Source organism: Anguilla anguilla, chromosome 2 (assembly GCF_013347855.1).
Source record: "Anguilla anguilla isolate fAngAng1 chromosome 2, fAngAng1.pri, whole genome shotgun sequence".
Taxonomy (NCBI): Eukaryota; Metazoa; Chordata; class Actinopteri; order Anguilliformes; family Anguillidae; genus Anguilla; species Anguilla anguilla.
This window is the reverse complement of record NC_049202.1, coordinates 1,494,067-1,507,027: the sequence shown is the minus strand read 5'-3', so window position 1 is coordinate 1,507,027 and position 12,961 is coordinate 1,494,067. Positions and strand designations below refer to the sequence as shown.

At 44.3% G+C, this 12,961-nt stretch overlaps 1 protein-coding gene across 2 annotated transcripts in view; it reads left to right on the top strand.

Moving 5' to 3' along the window:
- Positions 1-6,488, top strand: part of LOC118221614 (adenosine kinase-like) — a 116,047-nt gene extending 109,559 nt beyond the window's left edge. For both annotated transcript variants that reach the window (XM_035406840.1, XM_035406841.1), the window contains exons 10-11: positions 3,063-3,149; positions 6,288-6,488. In XM_035406840.1, coding sequence (XP_035262731.1) covers positions 3,063-3,149; positions 6,288-6,412 — 212 coding nt within the window. In that variant the 3' untranslated portion in view covers positions 6,413-6,488. The remainder of the gene's footprint in view (positions 1-3,062; positions 3,150-6,287) is intronic.
- The last annotated feature ends 6,473 nt before the right edge of the window (positions 6,489-12,961 follow it).

Here is a 12,961-nt window from a genome sequence, read left to right as displayed (position 1 = left end):
ATGATCTTTAGTGGGGGGTGAGGGGGGATCTCTGGGGCAGAATCCAGCCGTAAGGGGTGGGGGAGGGCTCAAGCAGATGTATGAGATCGACTCCTGCTCAACTCAAGCAAGAATGGTGAGCGGTTTCTACACGGAGTACAATTCATTTGCGAAAAACTCCACTTGCAGATGGCCAGCAGAACTCTAAATGACATTTCCCTCTCCACAATAACCGTCTCAGTGCAGAGAAACCCAACCTTTAATTACTTGCAAAATGGCAAGTGTTTTACTTAAAGGGCAAGCTGGACGTTTTGAAATATGTTTTTTTTTTTTTTTTTTTTGCGCTGTGTTTTTATTGATCGCGTTTGAGCGGCTCATGGGCGGCTCAGGCATTTAGAGACTCCTTTGTGTCCCTGCAAGTTACCGTAACAACCAAGGCGCCAACACACTTTCAGTCCTTACAGTAATTATGTATTAGCATTCCATTCTGTGGAATGCATACTGAAATATTGCATTTTGGCTCCCTTCACAATAGTTGTGTTAACGATCTTGTTTAAAATAATTTCATTATTTTTCATTGATAATAACAAAATCTGACGTTCCGATTTCTGCGCTGAAACGAGAGTAAAGATGGCCTTTGGGTGGCGCTTTATCCACGAGCCACACCGGACTGTTTGGCTTCGCGGGTTTAGTCATTGAGTAATGATGATTGACGGTCTGCGCATAAATTCCCTGATGGGGCAGGTATTTTTAATATTCCGTGCAGAAATTCACCTGGAGCATCACAGATCCAACCCCGTGTGCCTTCGTCTAAATACAGTTCTTAGGTGCTGAGTCATTCTGTGCACAGTCTTTGTGTTCCAGTCATCGTTTTATTTCCATGGCATTTAAGGGTCAGCGAGAGTTTGGCTGAATTACGCAATCGCATCATTGCAATGGCATATTCAGAGAGAGGCCTTGCACACCTGCCCCCTTTGGAACATAGCCTCTCTTGTGTTCGGTATTTGATTACGTGCTCTTTAAAAAGTGCTAACTGCCTGTAGCTATTAAATTGTCTAATCAAATTCTTTAGTCATACGCAGTCTAGTAATGATCGCAACTATTGTTACAGACCTCTCATTGTGTGCCGAGCAGTTCATTAGCAAAACTTTCGCACGCTTGAAAGGGATCGCTACTTCGATGCTTTTGATGAGAACTGCGCACTCTCATATCACAGCCCAGTTCCTCATTTCAGTCTCGTAGCTGTGGAATAATTGACACACTGTGTATTTGTGTTAACATAATTTACATGTAAGATTTGCAGTTAATCATTTGAAAGAGGGAGGTGGGTTTTGCATGCTTCGTCTGCTACTTTAATTAAGCCGAGTCGTTTTACTGCTAATTATCTGATCCTAAAAGGATATAAGTTTAATGTAATTAATTATCAAAGCAAAAATCAGCTGCTTCACTGACAGGAGGGGTGGATTGGTGGCTGGGTGGGAGGGTGAGGGGGGTGGGGAGTCTTCCTGCCATAGCATATTTGTCAGATTTCTGGTCAGCCTTATAAGGTTTTGTCACATAGACTTGTGTCCTTTCTTATATAAAATGCTCTTTTGGTTTCTCAGAGCCAATCTACACTAAAGCAGCACAGAAACAGTCATTTTCCCACAGATTATATTCTTATAAGAGGGGAGTACACAGAAATATTATTTGTTACAGAATTGTCTGGAAAAAATATATGGTATAATGTTCTGTCATCAATTGCTGTGTTCATTGCTATCACACATGAAGGAAAAGGAATGGTCAACATTTTAGGACTGTGTCAGAAATCATTTAGGTTCTGAATTGACTCCACAGTCCCATAAACAATATAAACTGGCCTCTCTACATTATAGTGGATGAGCATGTTCAGTGTTTCAGCATATAGCCTTTTATGTTGAAACTGGCCAGTCAGATGTACAAGCTGGGTTATTTTGGGGTGGAGGGGGCAGTGGGGGGGGGGGGGGGGGGGGGGGGGGGGGGGTGGGTGGGAGGCATGGGAAGTTCTGTCCGCCAAGGATTTTCGGTGGGAATGTGCCAAATTTGGGACAATTGGGCTCTGTTTAAATCCTCACTGCTGAAGACCGGGACTCTCCCCTACAAGTGTGAAGTGAATATCGAAGGAGACATGTTTTCATACAGTTCATAAACAGCATTAATAAATCTATTTTTGAGATAATATTAAAAATGGTTTTTTCTCAAACACCAAAAAAAAAACCCTAAACATCCACCCAGCTCACTTCCTCCAATCAGATGAATGCCAGCTTTTCATCTTGATCTGTCAGTTTTTTTGATCATTTCTGGACCCTTTTTAAAGGCTCCTCTCTCAGTCTCGCAGACCTCGGCTTTTGTGAAAATCTCGCGCGCGTGCGTCAGCCTGATCCGACGACAGCTGCTGATTTCATGTCTCTGTTCCGCTCAAGTTCTGTCATCTGCCACTTTTCACTCTTCGTTTGTTTCATTGCATTTTTGCGCAAGCGGCGTTTACAATGTTTAGCGTGTGTCATTCATGGTTATGTTCCTGCGCACTGTGCTTCAGGTAGTCTTGTACGAGCAGTTCTTCACAGAGAGTGCATTTTAATTATGCTAATAAATTGTCGGAAAGTCTATCATCGATTTCTGCTTTAATCTCTAGCTCTGGATTAAATGCATCAGAGCAGACGTGGTGGAATCTGCCATGCTGCAGAATGAATGCCATTTCCCTACTATCAACCAGATATTACTTCTTCCTCCTTGGGCTCTAGAGGAACGGCAAAGAATAAACAAATGGCGGCTAATTGCAAATTATACAAGGAAATAGACATCGGGGTCGGAACAAAAATTTCAATTAAATTTGACTCCATACACTCGGCGACTCGTCCTGGTTTAATATGTCTGACATTTACCCCGGCTCGTATCTCAAGTGCTGTTAAAATGTAATGGCACGGGCGAGCAGTGCCACCGCATCTACAGAGCAAACCCCGCCACATAATTGCCGCGGCTCTTAGAAATATGTGAGTTCAGACGCGAGGCGGCTGTAGTCTTTAACCGTTATCCCTTTCCTCACGTGCTTCTTCGTTCCCCAGGTGACGAGGTGATGACGTTCTCCGTGGTGGACATCGATCAGACGGAAATCGTGGACACGAACGGAGCTGGGGACGCTTTCGTGGGAGGTAGGCTACCGTACCTTTCGACCGCAACTACCTACGGTCTGCTTCTGAAAGCCAAAGGCTCTGAAACGGCACCTTTTGATGTCTAATTGGATAGTTTCGAAAATGTTTGCTGAGAAAATGATACACTATAAAGAGAAATAATGATGATAGCATTTGCTTTTAAATTACTGCAAATATATTATCATTCATTATGATTAATCACTATATGTACTTTGTGGTTTTTTATGCAAGCACACCCCAACGCAGTGGCTTTTATCCCTAGACATGCATATTTATCTAGACAGGCCAGCACGCCTTCAGCTAACCTGTGCTTGTGAGGCCCCGGAAGTAAGCCTGCCCTGTGCATGTTGAGGGCAAGACATTGGAGCTCCCATTAAAGTGAATGGGGAATATCAGAGTTTTGAATGTCAAATGAAAACTTCCTCGATGACATTCTGAAACCTTGATTAAAGATGAGGTGCAGATTGCAATAAATATTTTCCAAGACATCTGGACCAGACCAACCGTTGTTTTGCAAAACGCTACACATAATGAAATTTATGATCACAAAAAAATTGACCTTTGGTATTTAAATCACTTCAATGGGGCAGCAAGCTTTTTTGCCCTCAACATGCATAGTAGAGGCGGTTTCCCTGTTACTTCAGGCTTCACCGCCTGGCCCCTCCTACCCACTCCAGTCCCTATGTGTGCTGTATGGCCTGGCCCCTCCTACCCACTCCAGTCCCTATGTGTGCTGTATGGCCTGGCCCCTCCTACCCTCTCCAGTCCCTATGCGCGCTCTATGGCCTGGCCCCTCCTACCCTCTCCAGTCCCTATGTGCGCTGTATGGCCTGGCCCCTCCTACCCTCTCCAGTCCCTATGTGCGCTGTATGGCCTGGCCCCTCCTACCCTCTCCAGTCCCTATGTGCGCTGTATGGCCTGGCCCCTCCTACCCTCTCCAGTCCCTATGTGCGCTCTCTGGGCTAATGCTTAAAGGCCTAGTATGTCCAACCAAAGGCTTTCCCTGGGTTTCCCCCCCACTCTCCCGTGGATCCTCCTGGGCTCTTGTTTTGTTAATGCAGCACAATCTGTTGACGGAGCCCCTTGTGCTTTAGCGATGTTCCTTCTGCGTGAGAAATCGCTTTGTACGGGAGCATCTTGATGACTGTTGTTTTGCAAACACTGCGCGCTGTTTGACATGCATGTCGCATACTGATTAGACGCAGAATAAAGTGTTTTCTGGCGATGTTCTTAACCAGGTTTCATCTTTCAAAACATGCCCAGCGGACGTAGAACCGTAGAAGCGGCAGCGTAGTGTAATGGCGACGGTGTAATACAATGGGTAATGAGGTGGTCTTGTAGCCGAAAGCTTGCGGGTTCGATTCCCAGGACACTGCCATAAGCACCTGAGCAAGGTGCTTAACCTGCAAACCCTGTGTAGAAAGGTGTGTAAGTCTCTCTGGAATGCCTGTAATGTAATGTAATCAGCAGGCCCACGGAATCCTTAAGTTACGACGTTCGGCTCGCCTGGCAGCCGAGCGCTTTGGAATAAAACGAGCTGCTCAAGTTTTTCCTGAGTTTTAGCAGCTCTCCCTCGCCTAACGGAGACGAGCGGAACGCCGCGCTTTCCGCTCCGCGCGTCCACACCTCCGCCGCCGCTCTGAGGAGGCACCTGTGGTGCGACGTGACAGTTCCGTTCCGTCTACCTGAGCGGGGGCGGGCGGCGACGCTCCAGACGTCTCATGTGTCAGCGGCGTGTGATGTTTCGCATCGAAGTGTCAGAAATATTAAGAGCCCGCACAAATATAATAATTGTGGAGAAAGAATATGGAAAGTGTTTGTGTGTGCGTGTGTGTGTGTGTGTGTGTGCATTGTGTGTGTGCGCTCGCACTTGTGCATGCATGCGTGCGTGTGTGTGCATGTATTGTGTGCCTTTGTGTGTGCGTATGCACGTTGCACGTGTGTGTTTGTGTGTGTGTTTGTGTGGTGTGTGTGTGCCTGTGTGTGTGTGGTGTGTGTGTGTGCAAGCATGCGTGTGAAGATGTGTTAAATGCGCCTGATATTGGATAAACCCATAAACACATCTTCAGATAGAAATATTGACATTTTGCTGTGCTGTTTGCTGTTGCCTTTGGTATCCTGCAGTGTGTATTTTATTTTATATTTTTATGTAACCTTATCAGTGGACCTCTTACTAGGCCCCCTTGCTTTCAAGAGCTGTGAGTCAATTTGTTGCCAAGTCTTCCAGTAGGCTAGTTGTTCCTGGACAACCAAGACACCCTAATAAAGCTGTAAGCATGTTTTCTCAAACATAGTATTGATTTTTTCTTTTTCCGTTTCACGAGAGGTTGGAAGCCAGTGGTTTGCAGTGTCAGAAAATGGATTTTGCCAGCTGGTTTTTTCCAGCGAGTTTCCATGGTGAATTGGAAATGGACACAGGTTTTTTTTCGGTCCACTAAATGGGTATTTCTGACATACTTCGGAAGAAAATTATTGTTTGTACTGATCGTGTGGAAATTTATTATGTAAATCTGCACGTCTCAGAGAATAAGCAGAAATTATTGCCATTGGGTATATATTGTGCCTTTTTAAAAATAAAAATAAAAACGTTTTTTTTTGTCATTTAAGGCCTGATATACTATGACCTTTAGCATGTGTACAACCTTTCCGCATGTGCAAAACTAATAACAAGGCTATTGATTGGTCATAGTATTTGTTTTGCACCAATCATTTGTTGTGTTATTGGTTTTGCGTGTGCTAAAATGTTTTGCAAATGCTGAAGGTCTCTCTGAATTAGGCCAGTGGTACCCGGGCTGCTGGAGGGGACCCACTGGTGTGTCGTGGGGTGGGGTTGAGAGTTCTGCTTGCCAAAAATAACCCAAAAAGATTTGGAGCCTCGGGTGTGTAGCATATACTGTGCTGTGAAAAAGTATTTGCCAAATATTATTGCATATTTGTTATTTGTCACACTTAATGTTTTCAAGTCTTTAGACAAAATGTAATATTTGATAAAGCGGAACCAGAGTAAAAACAATCATTTTTTAAAAAAGTATTATTTCATGTATTTAATGGAAAACAAAGTTGTCAAACTCTTTTTGACTCTGTCTCTCTCTGTCTCTCCCTCCCCCCCCCCCCCCCCCCCCCTCCCCCCCCCCCCAGGCTTTCTGTCGGCGCTGGTTCAGGAACACCCCCTGGAGGAGTGCATCCGGGCCGGGCACTACGCTGCCAACGTGATCATCCAGCGGGTGGGGTGCACCTTCCCGGAGAGGCCCGACTTCCACTAGCGCCGCTCTGCCACCGCTCTGCCGTCGCTCTGTGGGACCTGTTTCTCCGCTAAGAAAGAAAAGAAAAGAAAAAAAAGAAGGACCTCCTTCCCCCTCTTTCTCTCTGTCTCTCTCTATCTCCCCCCCTCTCTGTCTCTCTCTCTTCCCACCCCCACCCTCTCCCTCTCTCTCTCTTCCCACCCCCACCCTCTCCCTCTCTCTTTCTCCCTCTCTCTCTCTCTCTCTCCCTTTCCCTCTCCCTCTCTCTCTGTCTTTCTCCCCCTCCCTCTCTCTCACTTTCCCTCTTTTTCTCCCTCTCTCCCTCTCTCTCTCTCTCCCTTTCCCTCCCCCTCCCCCTCCCCCTCTCTCTCTCTCTCGCTGCCTGCATGGAGATTTGTGCGCCCCCTGCCCTGTGTGTAACGTGCCCAGGGTTTCCACACCTCAGCCGGTCCTTGCGTGTGTAACTGTGTGAATGAACTTGACTTAATGAACTTGTGTTTACTGAGGAGCTTAATCCCTTACGTAACCGGCTTAAGAGGCTTCGAAGGCCAGTGTTTCGGAAAACTGACCTAAGTTTTTAGTTTCCTTCCACCCCGTGTTGGATTGCTGCGTGGAATTCACTTCAGATCATATTGCCATACCAAGTACATTCATGCAGTTTACTTAAGGAACCGACAGGACTGACAAATGGGGAATTAATTATGTCTGGGGAGTTCAATAATGACACGCTGTAGATCACTGTAGCTTTTTTTAAAGGATATTTATTGAAATAATATACTGCAGCTGAATGCTTAACATTTGGTTCAAGAGTATTTATTCATATATTCTTTTCTCAAGTGTTCCTGAAGGGGGCACACTTTTTAAAAAAACCTGCTGCGATGCAGGAGGGCTGCTGGAGTTTCCTTTTCCTGTACACTCTGCTTGCCTCTGTCTTTTTTTAATGTCACACCGTCAAACACAATAAAATAAAACTTAAGACCCTGTGACCTCATGAGCTGTTTCCTGTGCTGTTTTATTTCGGGCACTGGAGGGGACAGCCCTAATCAGTGCGGGTCCTGATTGTGATATGGGATACTTAGCTCCGCTCATTAGCAGGCAGGGGTACGGACGGGGGTACGGACAGGTGCCCCGGGTGATGTTGGGTAATTTCCGTGGGGTTTCCGCTGGATGCCGCATGCTCCTGGATCTCCACGGCCGGCCCACGGGAGGTGCTTTTTCCTCAGTTTCGGGATTAGTGGCTGCTCTTCGCGGTGATCTTTAGGGGGACCTGAAAATTGGGCTGATCCCGTGTGTCCAGCTGTGGGGCTGGCGGGCGCCCGAGCAGGCATTGGCGGGCCGCGATCAGAGAAAGCTCGGAGAAAAGGAAAAAAAAACCCAGGCCACTCCCTCTCAGCATGGGGGGGGGGGGGGGAACATTCAAGCTGGAGGCTCAGAGAACAGTTGTGTGCCCCCCCCCCCCCCCCCCCCCCCCTTCATCCCTCCCCCTGCCCAAACATAGCAGGGACACACTGCAGAATCACTCACACATTAAGGCTCCACTTACCAGCAACAGTGCCCAGCTTGTTCATGTCCCTCCTCCTCTGTAATCCGAGCTGAGCATGTCACCTCCCTTTCACAAACTTGGCCTTGGTACGGTCTGTGTTTTCAGTTGTTCTCATAGAATTTGAGCTGCAGGGCATGGGGGTGGGGGGGAAGCCTTGTTTAAATGGGTTTTGATACAGTATGACAAATGTGCCAACCCCAAATGAGTACTATGCAAATTATGAGGATATACATTGATTTTCCTTCGATTTATTCCTCCTAATGGACAAGTAAAATACTATACCTCTGTTATTGTAGCCATTAACTTTGTAGGCTGTACTTTGTAGAAAACACTTGACTGAGTGCTTGATATAATGAAATGATTTGATATGTGAGTTTTTGTAGTGTTGCAAACAGCCCTTAACCACTGCTGTGGCTATGAACTGAGTGATATGACTTGCAGCAGATACTTTTATTTTATACTGTGGGGGTTTGGGTGTGAGAATTAAAACATTAACCATTCTCTCCCAAACTGCTCATTTTTTTAAAGCAACACTTTTGAGAACAGTCACGAGCACAACTGAGCTTCCCTGTGTTTTAACTTCTCACAATAACATCGATCGCACCCCCCCCCCCAATCTGCACGCTTCCAGGAGTGACTGATATAGTGCTTTTTCTGATTTCGTTTGTCTCTGTGTTAATGTGTTTATGCTAATGCAGCCTTCTAAGAAAGAAAGAAAGAAAAAAAAGTTTGGAGGGCAAATGTAATTAACAACTTGTTTGAACCTTTTTTTTTTTTTTATTCCGCATTTTCAAGTTTTCACACAGATGCGCATTGAAAGGGGGCCACACTGCTGATTGGCCCAATCGCACTCCCTGGCAGCTGCCTCGGTCGCTGCTCTGAGTGACAGATGGTAAAACACAAACACACAAAAAGACGGGGGCCACGATCGGGAGATGAGAATGTTTACTTTTTTTTTGTGGGGGTGGGGGGTGGGGGGTAGGGTTTCTTCCCCTGCAAAATAACTCCCCAACAAAGAATACATTCACTGTATTATCACTGCAATTAAATGTCCATTAGTTTTGCTTTTAGGTCATTGGTATCCAGGTGAAAGGCAGGAATTCTGCAGTTTGTGTCTGGCTGAGGTCTCTCCTGATTTGTTAAATGAAGCATGCTGACGTGTGCCAGTCTATCTAAAGCATATTTAGATTGGGCTCTTTTTTTTAATTGACTTTGATGTGCTCCTGGAAGATACAGGGGTCTGGACCAGGTTTGTGTTCCCAGAATGCCGTGCGTGCGCTGTCAGAGCTTCAGCGTGAGGCGTTTCCTGTCACTCTGCTCCCGATGGCGCCCCCCCTCTGACCGGGCGGCGAGGGGGGCGGGGATGCGCTTGGCGTTCGCCCCTAGATGGGCGCCGGAGGTCTGTGCCGTTGGCAGAGACTGAGTGGGGGGGGGGGATAGGGGCTCGCCAGGGCCACATGCTCCCAGCCCTGTTAGCCTGGGCTTGTGCCCCCCCCCCCGCCCAAACCCGTCAGACCCACCAGGGTCCAGCCTAAGGAACACTCTCTGATAACAGGGCCACCATTCGGTTCTGTCAGGGTCTTCCTTAAAACCTTAAAACCCCTCCCTGTTCGCTGCGGTTCGCTCGAGGCCTTCTCTTAATTTGAAACCACCGTTTTTAAGCAACACAAAGCAAAAACTTGGTTGTTTTTGGTCGAACAGAGTTCCCTGAGAGTTTAATCGGTTTGCGTCTGAAAATTATGACATTAAAGCTATTTTCAAGTGCTAAGTCGACACACTGCGATACAAGACACAACACTCATCTTTCCTGAGACAAAAGGGTAGTGCAGGAATGGATTGATGGATAGGTGTTTAACAGGATGACAAACATCCCTCTAGTATTCTAGTACTCCAGGTTGGGCTGTTTTCCCCCCCATTTTTTGTCATTCTGTACACAAGAAGATGGAAATGTTGGAAATTCTAGTTTAAAATAGTTTGCCTTGATATTTCCACATTAGTGACTGCTGGTGTGGGGGTGCTTTGCTGCCCCGGGACCTGGATGGCTTGCCATTATTGAAGAAACCATGAATTCTGCTCTGTGCCAGAAAATTCAGATGACTGGACACCGGTGAATGTCCAGTCATATATCTGTGAGCTGAAGCTGAAGCATAATTGGGTTATGCAGCAAGACAATGATCCAAAACCCAAATCCAAGTCTGCATTTGAATGGCTGGAAAGAAACTAAATTAAAGTTTTGGAATGGCTTAGTCATAGTCCTGACTTGAACCCAATAGAGTTGCTGTGGCAGGACCTGCACAGTGATGTGACAGACTGATATCAAATTACAGGAAGCGTTTGATTGTGGTTATTGCTGCCAAAGATGGTGCAACCAGTTATTAAGCATACAGGAGCAATTACTTTTCCACGTGGGTGATACGGTACTTTTTACATTAAATAAATGAAATAACTTGAAAAATGTGTTTTGTGCTTACTCAGGTTCCCCTTGTCTAATCCATTTTGTCTAATGATCTAAACCATTCAGTGTGACAAATATGCAATAGTAAAGGAAATCAGGAAGGGGCAAATACTTTTCACAGCGTTGAAATATGTCAACTTTCTGATTATACTTTTCTAACACCACGTGAGATTTTTTTCTGAGCTTTCATGTAAAAATGATACTTTATCAGTTGCATATCACTATGCCAAAATTCAATTGTCCATGAAACATGACACTTTTACAAACATTTAAAAATTAGATTTGATTACTAATGTATGAAAGGTTGCAGTTATGTTCCAGAATTGCTTGATTTGAAAGCCATCATCATAAGCCGTCCTCATCAGCTTCCCTGTAGGTTTAATTTTAGATAATGAGCCATGAGAACATTTTGGTGCAAATGTTTTTATTGTTATTAATTCCATTTTATATTGTTTTCATGACAGCATCAGATTGTTTTAAGAAAGAATGCTTAATGAAAACATTAAAATCTTTCAAGCTTATTTATTCATAAGATTCTCACAGAGCTGTCATAATAATGAGATGCGCTTTTATGCTTCTATTTATAGCCTATTCTCACTTAGAGGTGTACAGAAACAGTCTCGTAAATTCATTTGCATTCACAAGTTATTTGAATACTGTCCAAAAAGACACAACAAATCCTTCTCACATCAATTTCCCTAAGTTTCAATGGGGACTTTATAGCTTTCCACTAATAACAGTAAATCAAGGATTCATCAGAATGACACATTTCTCTAAAGAACCTATAAATAACAAAACAATGTTCAAGGGACGCATAAACTGCTATTCCAATTAGAGGTATTGTAACTACCAATTAAACTGAGTGAATAAAACTGAAAGTGGACTTGTCAATTAATTGCTGACATGTCGCCGCATGACTGTTTTGAAGTGTGTACAAATCACTTAATGTGAAGTAGATCGTTCCACAAATTGGGAGCAAGATGCACCCCCCACAAAAAAAGATTGCCTTAGCGGGTTATGTGTACGTGCATGCACACACACCGCCTACGGGTGGGTACAAACCTACCGTTTTACAGATTACATTTGATGTGGTCCAAATCGAAGCTAATTTTATTCAGAAAGATGTTTTTCCTTTAAATTAGGCAAGTGTAAACTGTCCACTCAATTAATTGTAATTAATCCGTTAATCGTAGAGCTTTTCATGTCACAAGCATGAAGCATTTTGCTCTAAATCAACATGTCAATGTCAAAATATAATATTTACAAAACATTGACTACGGTGCAAAATCATTTGCGTATATAATGACGTTGTCGTCTTGAGACGTCGTCTTAAAACAATTACTGCCACATACAAATATTTGTATTTTGTAGCATAATAGATGCGCAATTATGCCATTTGACTGTTTTTCGGGTGAGAGGAGGTCTGCTTCATGTCATACCATAAAATAAAAAGGTTATCTAAAACTGGTCCAGGCAGTTACAAATAGCCTAATTAATTAGCAATAAACGTTCATGAGAATCAAGTAGCTATTGACTCCATGATTATCTGGGGAATATCTTCAGAAGAGCTGTCATTTTTTTCTAATCAATTCATTTGTAGGCTATATGTTTCTTCCAGTGTTACACGGTGGTCTTTTTTTTCCCCTGTGGGGAAAAAAAACTAAAACTGTCGTTATTTCCCCGTGATCACACACACGGCGCTACAAACATTACAGATAGCTCGAGTGAAGAAGGGGGAGGGTACTACTTTGTCACAGGCTGCTATGTAGATTAACCTTTCAATTAGTAGTTATCAGGTCCTTTCTGCCTCAGCGAGAGCTGTCGCGTGCGTTCATTTATTAAATCACGTTAGCTAAAAGAAAGCCCTTGGATTTATTTCCTTGTTGTATTTATTCGTCGTTTCAAGTATTTGCGCTGATGAAGAGGAAAGACTCCGAAAACTTGAAAAGGTAACAAGCCTCCAACACATTTTTTTTTTTTCCACCGGGCATTTTTTTTCTTTCGCTGACTTCATTTTATCTGCATTTCTCTAGGTAGCCACCCGTTTCATTTTCTACATTATTGAACCGCTTAGCGTGAAGCTTATTAGCTGCTTAGCCTGCTAGCAAGGTAAGCTACATCATCACCAAGGAATTTCGGGTTTAAAATTAAACCGCGTAGAGATGTGCTATGGTAAAATGCATTAGCCAGCGCGAAGGGATAGGATGGGTATCCGTGTGGAAATTTCTGGATACGTATTTGTTGGCTCATCCTGGCACTTCAGAAATGCAAAGTTGAAAAGGGTTCTAAGCTGCTATGTTTGTCAAATATAACTACATACTGCGGAGGTGGCATGCTTGCCAGCAAGTTATTGGGTACGTGTAACGTTATGCATTTGGAGGAGAGCTTGCTTGCTAAATGGCCATTGCAATAGCGAACATCAGTGACGTTGGTGTATCATTGGTTAAAACCAATATATGCACCAGACCCCTGTAAATTGTTTCACTGGTTGCAGAACACACGATAAAAATATCAGCCATTACCTGCACAGGCATGTGCATATAAAGTTACCAAGCAAATAACTGTGAGTTCG